At 55.6% G+C, this 19979-nt stretch overlaps 1 protein-coding gene across 1 annotated transcript; it reads left to right on the plus strand.

Annotated features, from left to right (window-relative positions):
- The first annotated feature begins 306 nt into the window (after positions 1-306).
- ADAMTS15 (ADAM metallopeptidase with thrombospondin type 1 motif 15) lies at positions 307-19106 on the plus strand. Its single transcript, XM_008142533.3, has 8 exons — positions 307-1535; positions 10911-11043; positions 11539-11706; positions 11941-12224; positions 15426-15603; positions 16537-16718; positions 16826-17001; positions 17873-19106. The coding sequence occupies exons 1-8, from the start codon at positions 579-581 to the stop codon at positions 18645-18647; spliced, it is 2853 nt and encodes a 950-aa protein (XP_008140755.2). The 5' UTR covers positions 307-578; the 3' UTR covers positions 18648-19106.
- The last annotated feature ends 873 nt before the right edge of the window (positions 19107-19979 follow it).

The following is a 19979-nucleotide window of genomic DNA, read 5'->3' on the forward strand; positions in this document are numbered from 1 at the left end:
TAACTTGAGGGCAAAAAAAACACGCGAACGGAGATTCCTGTTTCCCGGCCAGCCCACGCCTCCTGCCTCAGCTCAACGCCACTCCCTCCCCGCCAAGTGGCTCTCGGCTCTGGAGGCGGGACCGAGTTCTTCGATGGCCCCCGGAGGCTCCCAGCTGCAAGCTTTGGGAGGCTGGGAGGCGAGAGAGGGAGGGGCGCCGACTGGGCAGTCCAAAGAGAAGGGGGCCTTTAATAGGCTCGCCCAGAGCCCGGTTTGTGGCGCTACGAGTGAGTGGCTGCAGTTGGGGGAAGCGGCCCGGCACCTCCCTCTAGTTCTCGGCTGCAAAGCTTCGCCTTGCACTTGACAGCGGTTGCACTGAAGTTCCTGCCGCGCGCTTGGCTAGGGAGGGCACAGGTAGGAGGCGCGGGCTGCAGGGCGCTCGCTCCCCGCTCCCCGCTCGCCGCTCGGGGAGCAGTCGCCCTCCCTTCGCGCTCCTTCCTGGGCTGCCCGGGGTGTCGGCGGTGCCGGTGCGGGCTGCACCGAGATCGTGCCGGCGGCGGCTCCTGCTCCGAGAGCGCGGCTGTGCGCTGCCCGGCGCCATGCTTCTGCTGGGCATCGTCACCCTGGCTCTCGTCGGGGCGCCCGCGGGCGGTGCAGAGCCAGAGCGGGAGGTGGTGGTGCCCATCCTACTGGACCCGGACATCAACGGCCGCCAGTACTACCGGCGGGGCCCCGAGGACCCCGGGGAGCAGGGGCTCATTTTTCAGATCACGGCGTTCCAGGAGGACTTTTACCTGCACCTGACACCGGATGCCCAGTTCCTGGCGCCCGCCTTCGCCACTGAGCATCTGGGGGTCCCGCTCCAGGGGCGCCCCGCGAACTCGCCGGACCTGCGACGTTGCTTTTACTCTGGGGACGTGAACGCCGAGCCGGATTCGTTCGCGGCCGTGAGCCTGTGCGGGGGGCTGCGCGGAGCCTTCGGTTACCGAGGCGTGGAGTTTGTCATTAGCCCGCTGCCCAATGCCAGCGCGCCCGCGGCGCAGCGCAACCGCCAGGGCGCACACCTCCTCCAGCGCCGCGGCGCCCCTGGCGGGCCTCCCGGAGACCCCACCTCTCGCTGCGGTGTGGCTTCAGGCTGGAACCCCGCCATCCTGCGGGCTCTGGACCCTTACAAGCCTCGGCGGACCGGCTTAGGGGAGAGTCGCAGCAGGCGCAGGTCTGGGCGCGCCAAGCGCTTCGTGTCCATCCCGCGCTACGTGGAGACCCTGGTGGTGGCGGACGAGTCCATGGTCAAGTTCCACGGCGAGGACTTGGAGCACTACCTGCTGACGCTGCTGGCCACCGCGGCGCGACTCTACCGCCACCCCAGCATCCTCAACCCCATCAGCATCGTGGTGGTCAAGGTGCTGCTCCTTGGAGACCGCGACGCGGGGCCCAAGGTCACAGGCAACGCGGCCTTGACGTTGCGCAACTTCTGTGCCTGGCAGAAGAAGCTGAACAAAGTGAGCGACAAGCACCCTGAGTACTGGGACACCGCCATCCTCTTCACCAGGCAGGTAAGTTCATCTGTCACCTCTCTGGACCCACTCAGCTTCATTTCCATCAGGTCACTGCCCTTAGCTCTCCAGATGCGCTTTGTGCGCACAATGCCCCCCCCTCCCCCCCCCCCCAGCCCCCAATTCAAATTTCGTTGATCTCCGACTCTCACGTTGGATCTTCTAGGGAGAGCCCGCTCCTAGGCTCAGCGAACTCTGGCTCAAGTGCATCTGGGTGCACGTGGGCGGTCAGAAGGTGTTGGCCTGGCGTGGCCAATCAGCGCCTCCTGGATCAGGTGCCAAGGGGCCGGAGCCCGGGAAGTTGCCGCCCAGGAGCCGCAGTTTGTCTTATAGGCAGATAGGAGGCATTGGAGAGGGCGGGTGGGGAAAAGTCCGCCCCTTTCTATGGGGGGGGCGTCTAAGTTGCTTCAGGCACCCAGGTTCCCTCCTTCTGCTGGTGGATCTGGCAGGTGAGCCAAATGGCCTCGGTTAAGCACCTGGCTACATTTCTCATGGGGGACATGTTCAGTTTGTCCTCTCTGCTCTGGGCCTGGAAAAGCTGGATGTGGGATGTTTTGTAGGTTACAGTGACAGGACAGACGGAAGTACTGGGACCATTCCCTCGGTCATTGCTGCCTCCTCTGGTGCTGGGCCCGACTTCTGTTCGAGGGGCTTCCAGTACATTCAGAGCAAGCCATCTATGTAGGGCACTTGTTTGGAGCTTGAAGTTTCACTTGGAGCTGAGTTGGGAACCTCTCTTTCAATGTTCCCATGTCCTTGTTGGTGGATGGTGACCCTTGGCCCCGATGTATGCTGTGGAACAGAGCAGGCGAGGTTGCTCCTGGCCTCAAATCACTGAAACTGCCTGCGACTGCGCTCCGGCTTCTGCCCCCGGCCCTGTGGCCGGGTGTGCGCTCAGGGAAGGGCATTGGAGACCTTAGCTACAGGGTTGGAAAGAGACTAAATGTTGGGACTAGAAAGCAGATCAGAAAAGCAGCCGTGCCTTTGCTATGGGTCTAGGAAGGTAGAGGTTTGTGGATGTTGGAGTGATTGGGTACTGTGAAGTGTCTGGATTCTTAAAATTTGATAGATACTGAAGATTGGGAGGAAAAGGGGCACTCACGTGACCCGCTTCCTCTGCTTTTGGGGGCTGCGACTTGAATCTGGGCCATACCACAGCGTTCTGGGGAGGGCACAGGCTCCGTGGTTACCCGTGGGGCTCTGAGTCTCCACAGTTTCCGAATGGGCCCTCGAAGCGGGACTGGCGCACTTGGGGCTGGAGCCGGAGTCTTCTACACTAACCCATTTGGCACAGCTCGTCCCTTCCCGCAGTTGAACTTCCTCCTTTCCCAGCCTTCTCCTCCCACCACCTGGTTTCTCTAGGGAGGTCTTTGGCCCGCGTCTGTTTCCTTGCGCTCATTCTTCCAATTGAGGTCTATGGAGCTGCCACTGCCCAGGCCCTCACAAGCACCGCCTGAGTCATGGGGAAATGACAAAGGAGGTGGCTTTGACCTCTGCACGCAGGCCAACTCGGCAGGCAGATTGCCGGGGGAGGCAAGCAAAGGCCGAGAACAGGATAGCTTAATGGGCAAAGCAGCTGCTGCTCATCCGCTGCCTGGGATGCCCTGTGGAGGGAGGTCACTCGCTGGCTCTAAAGCACCAGACCTCAGTCTCTGCTGCCCGGTGGCCAGGCGACTTTTGGAACCAGCCCTGGGAAGAGGAGTCCTGCCGGGACCCCGGGCCATGCCGTCAGAAGGACCTCCCTTGTGACGAAGACGCCATCAAGCCGCACGCCAGCTTCTGTGTGGCCGTGTGTAAGCTAGACCCCCGGGGGCTGTGTTGACAATGCATAATGGGCCCAAGCTGTATGACCGCTTGGGTCAGAGACGGTGACGAGCAAGATGTGACTTTCAGAAGCTCTCTTCCTCTCCGGCGTCCAGAGGGCAAAGCCAGACGGTGGGGAGGCCGCACGGGCAGGTCCGTCCTCCACGTATGTGCTCTGCGCGTTAGAGTCAACGCCGCTCCCTCGCTGCCCGGCCAGCGCAGACTGCAGAGCCCGCTGCGTTCCCAGAGCCTGAGGAGCCGCTCATTCCTGAACTCCCCCGGGAAGGTACAGTATGCGATGAGAACATGCGCGCACAGCTGCGCTTTCCAGATGTGGTCTCCGGGAACCCGGAGGAGTCGCCTGCTCCCCTCCGACACGGGAGGGACTTCTCTTTCACTTCGGGAGGGTCAGTAGTTATCCTTTACGTCAGATGCATGAGCTGCTCTGCTTAAACCTGGTTTATAATAGCGGCGTAATCAATGCGTTTCAAACTAAAGTTTGAATGATAGATACTCTGCGCATGTAGTTGGTTTGGATAAGAAGTTTTTAGAAATGCACTTACTTTGTAAATCAGCTTTTGCTTAGAAGGGCTCCGGAGAGGAGGGACTCTTTCAGAGTCACCTATTCCTTGATTCTCCCAGAGAAATCGGCAAACTGGCTAGTGACTCTCTCTAACCGATCACACACTCTAGTTGTGGTTTCCACAGAGAGAAAGCGGTTAGGAAGGGGACAGGCTTGGTCCCTTGGAGCTCCAGGTGCCAGAGGTACCTGCAAGGAGAGCAGTAAGAGCGACAGGACCTGCAGCACATGAGCCCCCCATCCCCCACCACCCTCGGACCGCCCATCGAGCTGAGCTGCTGTGTATGACAACAAGCCTGGGCGGGACTGTGGGGAGATGCTGCCGTCCTTGGCAGGCAGTGGGAGGGGCGTGGGGTGTTGAAATCAAAACACTGGGAAGACAAGACCCAGGGAGTCTCCTGTGCACAAAAGGAGAAAGAAATGGCTCATACGACAAGTATTTTGACAATCTGAGGAGTTTGCTTAACGATTCAGAGAAAGTTCATGTTCCTGGAGAAAGCGCACATCTCATTTTCTGAGGCGATCAGCTTGCAGCCTCATAACAGCAGGGTGAGGTCAGCGCAGGATCGGAACCAGGGCTGTGCGGAAGCCGAGCCAGGCTTTCTGGGTGGACCCTGACTTCCGAGGAGGGAAGTTTCTGAGGCTTCCTGTTGCTCTGGCGGCCGGAGCCAGCTAGTCCATGCGAGACCCTCTTCTCTCTCCAGGCCCAGAGCCTCCGCTGTTTGGGTAACTGCGATAGACTGACTTCCATTCATGTATTCCTACATTCTTCTAATACTCGCCGAGCATCTATTATTTCCAGGTACTATCCTGGGCCGTGGAGATAGAGATATTAGTAAGATGTGGCCTCTGGCCCCCAGGAATTTATCGCGAGTCAGGGAGTCCAACAAGGAACCCTTCTATCCACAGGTCGATGCGCTATCCACTGAGCCAAACCGGCTAGGGCAGTGGTCGGCAAACTCATTAGTCAACAGAGCCAAGTATCAACAGTACAACGATTGAAATTTCTTTTGAGAGCCAAATTTTTTAAACTTAAACTTCTTCTAACGCCACTTCTTCAAAATAGACTCGCCCAGGCCGTGGTATTTTGTGGAAGAGCCACACTCAAGGGGCCAAAGAGCCACATGTGGCTCGCGAGCCGCAGTTTGCCGACCACGGGGCTAGGGCAACACATGTTTTAAATTGAATGCTGTTAGTCACGTAACAGCCCTCTGGGTTATCATCAGATCAATTGTTGCGGTATTGAAGTGCTTGTATTCAAGTCAGCATGATTCTGCGGAATAATGGCTCCAAAGTGCGGGAGCAGTGATGCCGGCAGTTCCAGCACGCCCACGAGAAGCTGTAAAGTGCTTCCTTTAAATGCAGAGAGGAGTGCAAAATATCAAAATAAGATATTTCGAGAGAGAAAGAGACCACATTCACTTAACTTTTATTTCAGTACCAGAGGCCCGGTGCATGAAAATTCATGCACTGGAGGGGGGGGTCCCTCAGCCCGGCCTGCCCCCTCTCACAGTCCAGGAGCCCTCAAGGGCAGGAGGTGACCCGGCGATCAGGGGAAGGTGATGCCCAGCCACACCGCTGCTGAAGCCACTGCCATCAGTGCAAGCCTCGGCCGGCCCTGGTTACCTGAGCCTTGGGTGGCCCTGGGTGGCTGGGCATCTGCCATCCGAGGCTTGCCTGCACCTTGGGCCGGCCCTGGGTGGCTGGGGAGCTGAGTGGACTGGGTGCTGCCATCTTGTGGCTGTGGGCGCCGCCATTTTTGAGGGCGGGGCAGTCAATTAGCATATTCCCTCCTTATGGGCTGTGGGCGCTGCCATCTTTGAGGGCGGGGCAGTCAATTAGCATAGTCCCTCCTTATTGGCTGTGGGTGCCGCCATCTTTGCCACAGTGTGAGGGCCAATTAGCACATTCCCTCTTTATTAGATAGGATATTGTTAAAATTGTTCTATTTCATTGCTCATTTCTTACTGTGCCTAAGTGATAAATTAAATTCTATCATAGGGGTGTATGTCTAGGAAGAAACATCGCATAGATAGAGTTCAGCACTAGTCATGGTTTCAGGCATCCACTGGGGGTCTTGGAACATATCCCCCGTGGATGGAGGGCGGACTGTATATGTTTGCTGTTGTTGAATGGTTACCTACAGGTCCTTTGCCAGAATCTACATCTGGGACAGGCCTGATTGAAAGCATTCTGTCCCGTGGCCCTTGCAAGTTTCCTTGACACCAGTCTGATGACATTCCTGTTCTTGTGTGGGAACTGCGGGCTCCAGCATTTGCCACTCCCCCTGATCTGTCAGCTCCTGTAAGGCAGGACCTCTCTACCTCTGCTGGGCCCCTGCACACGCCGTTGTTTTGTATGTGTCCACGGAAGGAAGGCGCCGACACAGTGAAAGGGCTGCGCGTGGCTACAGGGCTTGGTAGCTCACCTCCCTGCCTGGGGCTCATTAATCCAACGTTGTCTTAGGCTGTCAGGCTGCAGGGCTGGGAGAGGGAGTTTAGCCTCCTCTGGCATTTCATCTGGGCTCTTTGCCATCAGCCTTTTCCCTGGAGAAAGGAGGGGCCCCGTGAGGAGCCAGCAGGCAGGGTACACAGCAGGGATGGGGTCAGTGTGTCAGTGCAGGTGTGGGGCATGGAGCCAAGGCTTGCTCATCCGGGGAGCTGGTGCAGACACTGCGCTAAGAGCAGTCTCCGAAGCTAATCCTGCTGCTTCCCCCTCCCCTGGCCTCTCCCCACTCAGAGATCAGCTGCTCTGGGGCTGGGGGCTGGGGTGGACAGTCTTGCCCTCTTGAGATTCCCCAGCATATTCATTCTTGGGGTGCACGTGCACTGGAAGCAGTGTAGGTTTGTGGGAATTGCTCTGTTCTGAGGCTGTGCTGCCTGGATTTCAATCCTCCTCTGTCCCTCCCTCCCAGCCCAACCCTGGGCTCACTGACCCTGGCCTGGTTACTTATCTTCTCCGGGTCTCATTGTCAAATGGAGCCTCATAATGGCATCTCCCTCCTAAAGCTGATGTGAGGATGTGAGCTACCACAGGTAGGACTTCACAAGCAGCGTCCCGCACGTAGTAGCGACTCAAGAAACGTTAGCCACTGTCATTGCATTTGGTGTGTGGATCCTTTGAACGGATGGTTTCTAGAGAAAGTTCGGTCTGCCTGCCGGCTTTGGGTTCCTCTTCTTCCTCACTGAGGGAGTTCCTGGGGTTTTGATGGCCTCAGTCTTTTGCTGTAATACCATCTGTACATCCCGAGGGCTTTATATTCCAGTGACACCTTCAATCTGTGTATAGAAGGGCAAGTTCTCCTCTTCACTGGGCAGCCTTAGTCACATTGGCCTAGCATTGAATTGCTAGATTAAAAATAATTTTTTTTAAATTGATTTCAGAGAGTAAGGGAGAGATAGAAACATCGGTGATGAGAGAGAAGCATTGATTGGCTGCCTCCTGCATGCCCTCCACTGGGGATCAAACCCCCAACCTGGACATGCGCCCCAACCAGGAATGGAACCGACAAGCTTTCGGTACATGGGACGATGCTCAGCCAACTGAGCCACACCGGCCAGGGCCAAGGTGTTCTTCTTATTTATTTATTTTCAAATCGTGGCTCCAATCTTAAATGATTTTATAGAAAGGGGGAGTTAGGCAGGAATAATCCAAGAGGACTCGGTTCTTGGCCAAGATGACTCTTGGGTCACCTGGAACAGCAGCTGCAGCTCCGAGGAGCCATGACGGGTGATCAGAAACGGTGAGGCAGGTAGGGACTGGGCTGAGCAGCGAGCACATTCTCAAGGCGGGAAGAGCCAGAGCAGTTTTCATTTATGGAGAGGAGACCCTGCGCTAAAGAAGTTAATGCAGTCTGAGTGCATCTGAGTTCACTCCGGAGGGTGGAGGCATTCAGTGCCACCAATGAGGCCCCACTGGCCCCGCACACTGCCTGCAGGCGCTCTCGGCACTGTGGCCCAGCGAGTCACCGGGGGAAGAGGGACAGGCAGAGCCTCTGACCCCAAACAGCTGCATCTTGCCACAGTGAAGGAACTGGCTACCCTAGGACACTTGCTCTCAGCTACACCCTGACCCTCCGGACATTTGCCGGCTCTCTCCTTGTTCCTCTTGTTTGATCCAGGGAAACTGGGATTTCTTAATGGAAAGAACAGGTTGCTCCTGGCCAGGAACGGCCTGCAGCTGCTTGTCTTTGCTCCACAGAGAGTCCACCCTCCCTGAGAGGAAGGAGGCTGGAAGGAGGCCTCTGGCCGGGCCACTGAGCTCCAGGGGCTGCCTAGACTCAGGCTGAGCTCCCCACCTGCTCTGAGCGGAGGGGGACAGGACTCTGAACTTGCACCTGGGTGACCTTCACTTTCTGTGAGTTCGTTTTACTCTACCCCGCATGGGTCAATAGACAAGATGATCCTTCTTGTTTTCCATTCTGAAAGTAGACCAGGCTTTGTGTCCCTTTACCGCCCAGAAGGCCAGACGGGGCTGAGAACCTGGGATTGGGGAGGGAGCAGAGGTGCAAGGCCACGGTACAGTCTTGGTTCAGGGTGACAATGGGCCCTTCCCCAGCGATGGAAGCTGAGGCCCTGAGGAGAGCAGGGACTTGCCCAACGTCACACATGTACTTGGGGACGGGACCAGGACCAGAATCTAGGCTTCGCAGTCTGTGTCCTCTCTCTCACATAGGCCAACAAGGAGCGTTCGTGATGCCCCAGGACCAAGGAACATGCTTGTCCTACAGGCTCTGACCATCAGGCTAGACTTTTCCGGGGCTACCGCCTTAGGGGATCCTGTACTCTAGCGTCCAGGAACATATGGGCCCCATTGCAACCTCCTTCGTTGTGCCCCTGCATAAACCTTCGTTCCCCTTTCCTCATCGCGGGCCCTTAGCTGCATCACAAGCGGGTACACAGGACTCACTGTTGTTTCCTAGCAGTCAGGTTCCCTAAACTGCTGGTCACGTGCACTTCCCCTCCCAAGCTTTGGCAGCGGTTGTCTTTAGGTTTCAGAATCCCGGGGAAGGAGATCTTTCTGAGCCTTAGAGAGGGAAGGGTAGTTGGAAAAGAAGGGGCTCCCAGAAGTGGAGGGAGGGCCACACGCCAATACAGGACAGCAGCTCGAGGGGGCCCAGGCGTTTCGCCCATCCTTGACTGTGGGCTCAGTCTGATGACCCTGGCGGTTCTCTGGCCGGATAACCTCGCTCACGAGAAGGTGTGACTGTCACCTGACCATGGGAAGCCAAGTTCCACTGCTCAGGTGGTAAACTTCTGAAGGCTTCGGATTAAATTTTGCTGATCTTCTGAACCATGACCCCCTTCCTCCTATGCCCCCTGACCTCACTAACTGGGTTGCCCCCCTTCCCCCCAAGTCAGCAAGCACTTGCACATGCACACACGCACATAGCCCTTAAGAGAAGGAAGCCAACAGCTGTGTGTGTGTGTGTGTGTGTGTGTGTGTTTTGTGTGTGTGTTTCTGTAAACACCTGGGCTCCCAGAGGAGAACATGCACAGCTCTTTCTCTGGAGGGTTCGCTCAGGAGGCACCAGGCAGTCAACTGTGAAGTGTGAAGTCTGGAAATAGTGCTGACTGTTACCGACCACAAGGGCACATTTTTGCCTAAGACGCGAACCTCTCCAAGCCTCAGCTTCCTGTCTGTAGAAGGTGACAATAGTCATTATTCCAGTGGGATGTGGTGACGATTCAGCAGGGTCACGTGTGAGAAGTGCATGCACAGTGTCAGCATCTGATAAATCATCACCGTGATGAACTATGATCATGACTCTCAGTTTCCGTCGTTGACAAATAGGCATATCATATACCTGCCTCCTAAGACTGTTGCGGGGATGTAATAGTTTCCTGTCAGCTGTAAAGTGCCCTCCACAAGAAAGGCAAAGATGGAGAGAGGAGAGAGCCAGTACCACTGGTCAGCAGTGTCTTCTCAAGAGGAGCAGAATGGCCCGGCCAGTGTGGGTTAGTGGTTGAGAGTCAACCTATGAACCAGGAGGTCACGGTTCGATTCCTGGTTAGGGCACATGCCTGGGTTTCAGACTCAGTCCCCAGTAGGGGGCGTGCAGGAACAGCCGATCAATGATTCTCTTTCATCATTGATGTTTCTATCTCTCCCTCTTTCTCTGAAATCAATAAAAAATATAATTTTTTAAAAAAGAGGAGCACATGTGTGCAAGTGTCTTATTCTAGCTCCAGGTCCTGGGCTTTGCAGTAGATTCTAGATGCATCGCTGGCCCATACTGTTTAATAGGTTCTTTGAGGTAAGCCACCCAGGACTTCCATTTCCCCGGAAGTGCCTCCTGTCAGGGGTGTTGCTAGAAGCCCTACTTCCGGTTGCAAGTTACCTTTCAGTACAAAAAGAGGGACCTTCCTGCTTAGGTCACAATCCACTTAATTTGTTTTCCTTCCTAGCAGCCATTGGGCCCACTGTCCCCCTGAGCTTCCACAGCAAGTAAGCTGTGTCTGGACAGAGGCGTGGGCTGGATGGAGGCATGGGTGGGCCCTTGGCCAGTGACCCTTTGGCTGAGAGTCTGAGCTTAATTCATGGTTGTCCAAAAGCAGCCACTCAGCCAAGACCAAGGCTGCACAGAGCTGACTGAACGGACACCGCGCTTGCCTTCCACCCCTGCCTGCCTCTGTTGGGCACAAGCAGAGACTCGCCCAGCTGTGGAAGTCACCATATTCTGGTCTGGAAGGCCGACTCTATATAAAGCAGTGGCCCTGTAGTTTAATTCGGTACCTCCTCATTTCCTCCCACAGGACCTCCCAGCATAGGACTTGTGAGCCACAGAGCTGTCTTCCGGAGGCCTCCTCCCTCAGCCTGGGTCAATCCCATGAATAGCCAGCCCCACAGCACCCTGGGAAAGGGCCTGGCTGAAAAGGTGTTGCACCCGGTTAGGCTTGGAATGGGAGCGAGCTGGAATGCTCTTTCTCCCCTCGGGTCTGCCTGTTACTGTCTCTAACCTCTGGCTGGCTTCTGCTTCCCTTGCCTGGCAGGACCTGTGTGGAGCCACCACCTGTGACACGCTGGGCATGGCTGACGTGGGCACCATGTGCGACCCCAAGAGAAGCTGTTCTGTGATCGAGGACGATGGGCTCCCGTCAGCCTTCACCACTGCCCACGAGTTGGGTGAGGCTGGAGGGGGCTCTCGGGCGGGGTGGGAGAGCTCCCCTCGGGGATCTCTCTGGGTTCCCTGGGTGCTTGGCAGGGGAGACACATGGGCATGTCTGTGTTTCCTCATGGCCTGAAGCCTTAGGGATCCTCTCTCAGGGCTGGCGTCTTCCCTAGCAATGGCTTTGTTTGATTTTCTCGGCTTGCCCCAGCTCAGTTGGCCAGCGATATTGTCCGAGAACGTCAGCCGTCAGCGTTGTCTCATCAACCAGGCACTAAGGGGAAAGTATGTTCCATACACTGCTGTCCTCACTGAGCCCCCAGCCTCCTGGATGGGACAGAGGTCACAGGAACATGATGTTGGGGACATGGGCTAAGCAACCCATCAATACATAGAAATGACCAGCCTGATTGACCCGGCTCTCTAGTTTCCCCAACTGGTCCTCTGCTCCCCACCTCTCCCCATTGCCTCCTAACTGCACAGCCCCTGAGCCTTCTGGCCTCACCCCACAGGCCATGTGTTCAACATGCCCCATGACAACGTGAAAGTGTGTGAGGAGGTGTTCGGGAAACTCCGGGCCAACCACATGATGTCCCCAACGCTCATCCAGATCGACCGTGCCAACCCCTGGTCAGCCTGCAGCGCTGCCATCATCACTGACTTCCTGGACAGTGGGCACGGTAAGCCGGGGCCACCGAGCAGGAGTGTCAGTCTGTCACTGTTGGCGGTGCCCGCCACCTCTCTGGACCTGTCCTCTGTTACCCAAGGTGTGCATGACCCCGAAGAGGTGGGCTCTGAAGAGGGTCTGCCCATTCCATTGCCCCTTGCTTCATTCTCCCTACCATTCAGGTACTGGTTAGCCAAGCCCCACCTTCCCCAGCTCATCCCTCCTGCATGCCCTTGGCTCTCTGCAGGAGACTGCCTCCTGGACCAGCCCAGCAAGCCCATTGCCCTGCCCGAGGACCTGCCGGGGGCCAGCTATTCCCTGAGCCAGCAGTGCGAGCTGGCCTTCGGTGTGGGCTCCAAGCCCTGTCCCTACATGCAGTACTGCACCAAACTGTGGTGCACCGGCAAGGCCAAGGGGCAGATGGTGTGCCAGACCCGCCACTTCCCCTGGGCAGATGGCACCAGCTGCGGCGAGGGCAAGTTCTGCCTCAAGGGGACCTGCGTGGAGAGACACAACCTCAATAAGTACAGGGTGAGTGTGCTGGAGGGGAGTAGACCCTGGGACCTCCACAGGGAATTTGTCTCATCCCAGCTTTGCTATGTGACCATAACTGTGTCGCCTTGCTGTGTTGTGCCTCGATTTCCCTGTCTGTGGTTCTATTGCCTTCTTGACTCTAAGACTGGAGAGAAAAGATGTGGTAGGTCTTAGGCAGGTGGGCAAAGCCCTTCACCCGGAGTGAGGGGTCCCTGCGCCAAGCTCTGCACCTCATCCTACCTGGGAGCTCTGGACCAAAGCTGACCACTTGATATTTGGGTTGCTCATTCTTTGGTTCCTTCCTTCCTTTCTTCCCTCATCAGCTCTCTGAGTGTGTCCCATGTTCAGGGAGCTGTGGCCAAAGGTGAGCAAGGCTCTGAGCTGGAAGGAAGCCGACCCCTTGAGCAAGCCTCCATATTTGCTGCATCCTGAGCCAAGCATCAGTTTCTGTTGTGGTTGTTGGTTTTTGAAGCTGAACCACAATGGAAGAAACGTTATTTTTCCTGATAAGCAGGATTAGCAATCAAACCAGAACACATTCAAAACCCCAAATATTCTCTGAGTATAATAAACACTTTCTCCAGGTCCTGGGTAGGGACAGTGAAGGGATTTGTACGTTCCCAGGCAGGAATAAGAAGTCCCTCTGCTCCCTCAATCCTGGGGAGGATCATCGCCTCCCCACCCCGGCTGGGCCGCAGGAGGGCTTGGCTTGGGGTTGTGTGTACACCGAAGCAATATAATGAAAAAGCACTCACCAAGCACGTTAGCAATTGCCCTGAGATGGGTGTGGTATGGAATTATGTAAAATCTTTTTCTGTGTTCTGGGAACATATACTTAATTAAACTTTAGCCATTTATTAGGCAACAACCCCTTGTGTTCAGGGGACTGTGTAAGACACAGTGGTGGCCAGAAAAACAAATAAAAATGGGCCATGTCTCAGAGGGCTCACAGGCTGGTGGGGAAGCTAGAAATGAAACTGTAACACAAGACACAGGGAGGTGTGAGTTACGTGTTAAGGCAGAAGCATGAGAGTGTGTCATGGGAGATCAGGATGGGAGTTTGATGATCATTAGAGGGGTTTGAAAAAACTTGGACGAGGGGGTTGGATTGGAAGAGAGCCTTGAGGGATGAGTAGGGCGAGATGGAGCAGAGATGAGGAAAGTCAGAGAGGCGGGGCCAGCTGGAGTGTTGAGTGGATGAGGGCTCTATCAGAATCAGCTTTGGGCAGATGGTTTGGGGCTGGATTGCAGTTTTCTTGACCACCAGGCTGATGCATTTAGATTAGAAGGTCCTGGCCAGTTCCTGCTCCTGAGAATGAGATGAGTCAGGAGGATAAGGAAGAGAATAACTTCTTATAGGATATTGGATATAGGAAATGTGATCTGGGAAGCACCATCTTTCCCCATGCTTTCTGGAATTCTCAGCCCATCAGCAGCAAAATCCACTACATCCTCAACCTCTTTTCTGAGCACTCTGGGTACCTGCCTCCTCCAGGTCTTTGTATTTGCTCCCTCTGCGTGGAGTGCCCTTTTTCTCTCAGTATTTCCTAGATTGACACTTAACTGAGCTATGCCAGTCGGGCAGCACATATTTTATTGTTCACCTGGCCCTGCTTGGAAGCAGTCGCTTTGAGGGCAAGGATTTGTTGCACAGAGTCAGACAGGTGGTAGGAACTCAATGGATATTTGGTGAATGAAGGAATGATGGCACATGGGAAGAGCATGATGAATGTTTCCTTTAGAAACCAGTAGGAAGAAGTGGTGCCAGGTAGCATCATCTCAGAAGTCATGGGACCAATGCTAAATAACTGCAGAAAAACTAGAGACGGCCCTGGCCGGTTTGGCTCAGTGGATAGAGCACTGGCCTGCAGACTGAAGGGTCCCAGATTCAATTCAGGTGAAGGGCACATGCCCAGGTTGTGGGCTCGATCCCCAATAGGGGGCTTGCAGGAGGCAGTTGATCAATTATTCTCTCTCATCATTGATGTTTCTATCTCTCTCTCCCTCCCTGAAATCAATTAAAAAAAAAATATATACATAAAAAAAGAAAAACTAAAGACGGCAAGGCCTAGCCACAGGCTCTTTCAGTCTTGAGAGGTCCTTGCTGATAGGGAGTGGCTTCCCTGGCGAAATGGGGACGAGAACCACATTGCCAGCACAGAGCGGGAGGAGGGAGAAAGAGCAGATGCAGAGGACTGTCTTAGAAATAAAAGGCTGGAATGAGGTGGGGCTCCCGCTTGAGGAGAAAGCGGGCCCCAGGGAAAGTGTTTTTTACAGGATGGAACCGCCACATTGACACAATGAAGCCAGAACTCTGACAGAAGGACAGATCGGGCAGATACGCCGAATCTATGAATATAACTTAAAGTTCTTCTGGTGCATGCGGCCAGTTCCCCATGAGCTCCATGTGGATTAGTGGTTTTGGATGATGTGTGACAGCGTTTTAATCCCAGGCTTGTTTCGAGGGGCTGATTCCTTTATTGCCCAACTGATGTGCGCTCGGGGGATACAAACTCACTTTACTGTCATCATAAGGAAAACATCCCCAAGGCTATAAATTTTCTATCCCCTCTCCACCCTCTTAAAAAAATAAGACAACACTGCATAATTCAGCCCGAAGCCAAGTCGAGTTGTAAGATTGCCTCATAGTCTCTTATGTGTATCTCCTCTTAACACAAACATCAGAGCTGCTAATAGTGAAACTTCTTCAAATTCAGCCCCCAAATGAGGTTAAGATCAGTCTGGTTTTGTGAAAAGTCTGCATTAGTGAACACGTACAGATAAAAATATCCAAATATCTGTGGTTTACTGGCATCAGCTGGGGACTGGCTCTGTCTTAGATTTAGCGACTTATAAATACGCTAACAATAGGTAAGGGGACACTCTGAACTGCTGCACGGTGGCAAGCACAGTGCCAGGAATATTCATACACGTTGCATCATTTAAATCTTCTGTGTGTGTGACCACACGCCTGTGTATCATGGGCCCTGTTTTTGCGGATGAAGGACCTGAGACTTGGAAATTTTCCCAAATTGCTCTTGCCCACTGCTGTGGTGAGGGGCAGAGGAGGCTGTAGAATTGGGCTTCATTCAGAGGGAGGGGACCAGGGAGGCTGTGCCAGTGTTGCTCTCTTGTGGGCTCAGGGTGTGGGTGTGGCACCCCGACCCCTGCAGGGGCATAACAGACTCTTCCTCACAGGTGGACGGCTCCTGGGCCAAATGGGAGCCCTACGGCCCCTGCTCTCGCACCTGTGGCGGGGGAGTGCAGCTGGCCCGGAGGCAGTGCAGCAACCCCACCCCGGCCAATGGGGGCAAGTACTGCGAGGGAGTGAGGGTGAAGTACCGATCCTGCAACCTGGAGCCCTGCCCCAGCTCAGGTGAGGAGGGAGGGCAGCTGTGGCCTGGGCCTGGGGGAGGCAGGCCAGCCTGGAGGTCACAGCCCCCACTTTGGGTCATTCATGGCCACAGAGTTCCTGCAGACAAGATTGCCTGCCTTAGGCCAGAGCCTGGGAATGCACAGGTGCGCATTCCTTTTGGGATAACTTCTCTGTCTACTCCCTTGGCTGGATGCTTAGACTGGGAGGCTGCATGGCCCCAGGGAACGAGACATAAGCCGGAATTCATTATCCAGGGAACCATGGCCTGGGGTGGGAAGAAAATGACATCTTTATTTTAATTAACCTTTTAAATTTAAAATTTAGGACTTCCTTCTATTAGAAATTTAGTATTTTTTACTAACCTTTCTATCCAAAATGTAGTGGTAGCAGTACCTATGACTTTCTCACCAGTAGAAATCATGGCTATTTCACATTACATTTTAGTTGTCATGGATTTCTCAAAATGCCATTTGTGCTTGTCACTACTTCAAAATTAGGGGTTATAGACTCATTATGGAGTCTTGTTATTTATTGTGTAATAACAAAGAAGCACACATATCACAATATGTTTCAAAATATGTTGGCCATTGTATATCGATGTAATTAGTATTCTATGTAATTTATCTTATACGTTTAATAACATTCTGAAAGTAGTTTCAGTAGCCTGCTGAAGAGTTGGTTCTACAGCACAGAGGGTTAGGGTGCCTGACACAATGGCTTTAAGGCCAGACTCCTGGGAAGGTGGCCCAGATGCCTTATCATCAGTGTCCTGCATCCTTGGCCCCAGCCTGCTTTAGTCCTCTGAGATGGGGTGGCTTCAGGGTTGGGGATCACTCAGCTGGGGGTGGGGAAGAGCCCCAGGAGGGCTCTCTACTTCGCTCCCACCTTGGCCCCCTCCCTTTAGCTTTCTGCACCTGCTTGCTCCCTCCCCAGCCTCTGGCAAGAGCTTCCGGGAGGAACAGTGCGAGGCCTTCAATGGCTACAACCACAGCACCAACCGGCTCACCCTCACCGTGTCGTGGGTGCCCAAGTACTCAGGGGTGTCTCCCCAGGACAAGTGCAAGCTCATCTGCCGAGCCAACGGCACTGGCTACTTCTACGTGTTGGCACCCAAGGTGAGCGACCTGGAGGCCAAGAGATCAGAGAAGGTTCAAGGCCTTCGGGGAAGCCTCCAGTTGACCTGTCCCTCTCTCCATTCCTCCCCCTCCTGGGGGCGCTACAGGTGGTGGATGGTACGCTGTGTACCCCCGACTCGACCTCGGTCTGTGTCCAGGGCAAGTGCATCAAGGCTGGCTGCGACGGGAACCTGGGCTCCAAGAAGAAGTTCGACAAATGCGGGGTGTGCGGGGGAGACAATAAGAGCTGTAAGAAGGTGACAGGACTCTTCACCAAGCCCATGTGAGTTCTGGGCCCTGGAGGGTGTGGCCAAGAGTAGGGGAGAGGAGGAGTGAGTGGCATAGTGCCCAGACATTGGAAGCTTGAGTTCGATTGGGGTAAATGTCAGATCCTGGCCAGTATCCTTGCTGTGGAGACCACTCACACTCTTTTTTTATTAAATATATTTTATTGATTTTTTTACAGAGAGGAAGGGAGAAGGGATAGAGAGCTAGAAACATCGATGAGAGAGAAACATCGATCAGCTGCCTCCTGCACACCCCCCACTGGGGATGTGCCCGCAACCAAGGTACATGCCCTTGACCGGAATCGAACCTGGGACCCTTCAGTCCACATGCCGACACTCTATCCACTGAGCCAAAGCGGTTTCGGCCCACTCACACTCTTCTATGAGTATGACATTCATTCATTCATTCATTCATTCATTCAGCAAGCAAAGATGACTGCAAAGATGCATGCTCAAGGAGGAGCCCACTCAGCAGGAGATGCTGCTCAGGGGGATGGCAGAGAGTTGTTAATGTCTGTCTAGAGTCCTTGTTGTTGTTGTTTTATAGAAGTTAAAATATATATATATATATTGATTTTAGAGAGGAAGGGTGAAGAAGAGAGAGATTGAAACATCAATGATGAGAAAGAATCCTTGATCGGCTGCCTCCTGCACGCCCCACACTGGGGATGGAGCCTACAATCCGGGCATGTGCCCTGACTGGGAATCGAACCATGACCTCCTGGTTCATGTGTCGATGCTCAACCACTGAGCCACGCTGGCTGGGCCCACCCCGGATTTCATGAAAGGGGAATCTTTATGACGTTAGCGGGATCCAGGTCTTTCCACCCAGGCATCTGTCTAATGCGCAACCCCCTCCCGCCGCAGGCACGGCTACAATTTCGTGGTGGCCATTCCCGCAGGCGCCTCGAGCATTGACATCCGCCAGCGCGGCTACAAGGGGCTGATTGGCGACGAGAACTACCTGGCCCTGAAGAACAGCCAAGGCAAGTACCTGCTCAACGGGCACTTCGTGGTGTCGCCCATGGAGCGGGACCTGGTGGTGAAGGGCAGCGTGCTGCGCTACAGTGGCACGGGCATGGCCGTGGAGAGCCTGCAGGCCTCCCGGCCCATCCTGGAGCCCCTGACCGTGGAGGTCCTCTCTGTGGGGAAGATGACGCCGCCGCGGGTCCGCTATTCCTTCTATCTGCCCAAAGAGCCCCGGGAGGACAAGTCCTCCCACGCCAAGGACCCCCGGGGCCCCCCCGTGCTCCACAACAGCGTCCTCAGCCTCTCCAATCAAGTGGAGCAGCCGGATGACAGGCCCGCTGCGCGCTGGGTGGCCGGCAGCTGGGGGCCGTGCTCCGTGACCTGTGGCGGGGGCCTGCAGAGGCGGGCGGTGGTCTGCCGGGGCGCCCCCGGGCAGCGCGCAGCATCTGCCTGCAACGCCAACCATCGGCCGGCGGAGACGCGAGCCTGTGGGGACCCCTGCCCGACCTGGGAGCTCGGTGCCTGGTCGCCCTGCTCCAAGAGCTGTGGCCGCGGCTTTAAGAGGCGTCCGCTCAAGTGTGTGGGCCACGGAGGGCGGCTGCTGGCCCGGGACCAGTGCAACCTGCGTCGGAAGCCCCAGGAACTGGACTTCTGCATCCTGAGGCCGTGCTGAGCGGGACCTGCGGTGCTGCCGGTGTTCTGGCCAGCGGGAGCCGTGGGCCGGGGGCAGTGGCCCGGGGCCCACGCCACGATGTCACCACATCCAGGGACAAGGATCATGGGTGGGAGCAAGCGGTTTCCTCCTACGCCCTGGCCTGGGCGGGGAGCTAAGTAACTAACACACAGTCTACCTCACACCTGGCTCCTCCAGGGCCCAGTCTCGGGAGAGGCTGAGAGGTGCGGGTGCTGGGCAAGAAGGTGCTGGGGCCCAGTTTCCAAGAGACCTGGAGGGTGGCCACTCCCAGGCAGACTTCAGGGACCTGGGCCCCCAATGGGGAGGCCACAGGCTGCCGGAAGGGCCATGGCCCAGCAGCTGGCACCCTCAGGTGGCCCCGGGGGCTCTGAGCCGTCTCTGAACAAGGTGCTTTTAGCCCACTTTCCTTTTCTGACCGACAGACTGAACCATGCGCATGGGCTGGGGGTGAGCAGGCGTGGAGGGAGAGGGAGGTGTGGTGTGCCTGCAGCCCGGGCCACTCTTCTTGAGAAGAGCTGGATGTATGGGGGAGTCCTGAGGTTCCTCATCTTCCTTCTACTCTGGGCCCCCCTTTAAAGAGACACCTCTTCTCCTGTGTCATCCAGGCCCCCAGCGGGAGGGCTGTCACACCAGTGGCCTCCGAGGCTCCGCGGGAAGGGATAGGAAGTCGATAGGGAGCTGTTGTCTTCACGAGGGATCCGACCATTTTGAAAAATGCCGGCACGTATAAGGGGAGATGGATTCTGTGGCTGAAGCAGGGGGTTTGGGGAGAGATCTCGAGGGCTCTGCGGTCCCTGCGGCTGGGCTGAGCTTGGGGGAATGTCACCCTAGGGTGGGAGGAGGAGGCCCGGGTTCTGATGGCTTCCTCCTCCACGGAGGCAGGTGTCCATCAGGCTGATGCCTTTGGCTCTGCGTCGCCTTCCCAGGGGCCAGGGTCCCGACCTACTAAGAGGGCATGGGGTGTGCCCAGGAGGGCCGGTGCTGAAACTCCACATGCCTGCAGGTTGGTCCTCATCCGGACAGCTCCACGCAGTCTGGCTTGGGCATGTCGCGTGGCATCCCAGGCTGTGGTTTCTGCGGTTGGAAAATGGGATTCACTAGTTGCTACCTCAGGCTGTACTCTCTGGGAACCCACCCTGGGCCCTCGCCCGGGGCAGTGGTGTCTTGGTGCTTCCAGAAGACCTCGCCGCGTCCTCTGTAGCCTGAGCTGTCCAGGCACAAAGATGAGCTCGGGTGTATGGCTCTCTGCTGTCCACAGCCTGGCCACGCACGGCGGTTCCAAATACACAGACAGGTGCCCTCTCTCTTCAG

The sequence above is a fragment of the Eptesicus fuscus genome, chromosome 23, assembly GCF_027574615.1.
Source record: "Eptesicus fuscus isolate TK198812 chromosome 23, DD_ASM_mEF_20220401, whole genome shotgun sequence".
NCBI lineage: Eukaryota > Metazoa > Chordata > Mammalia > Chiroptera > Vespertilionidae > Eptesicus > Eptesicus fuscus.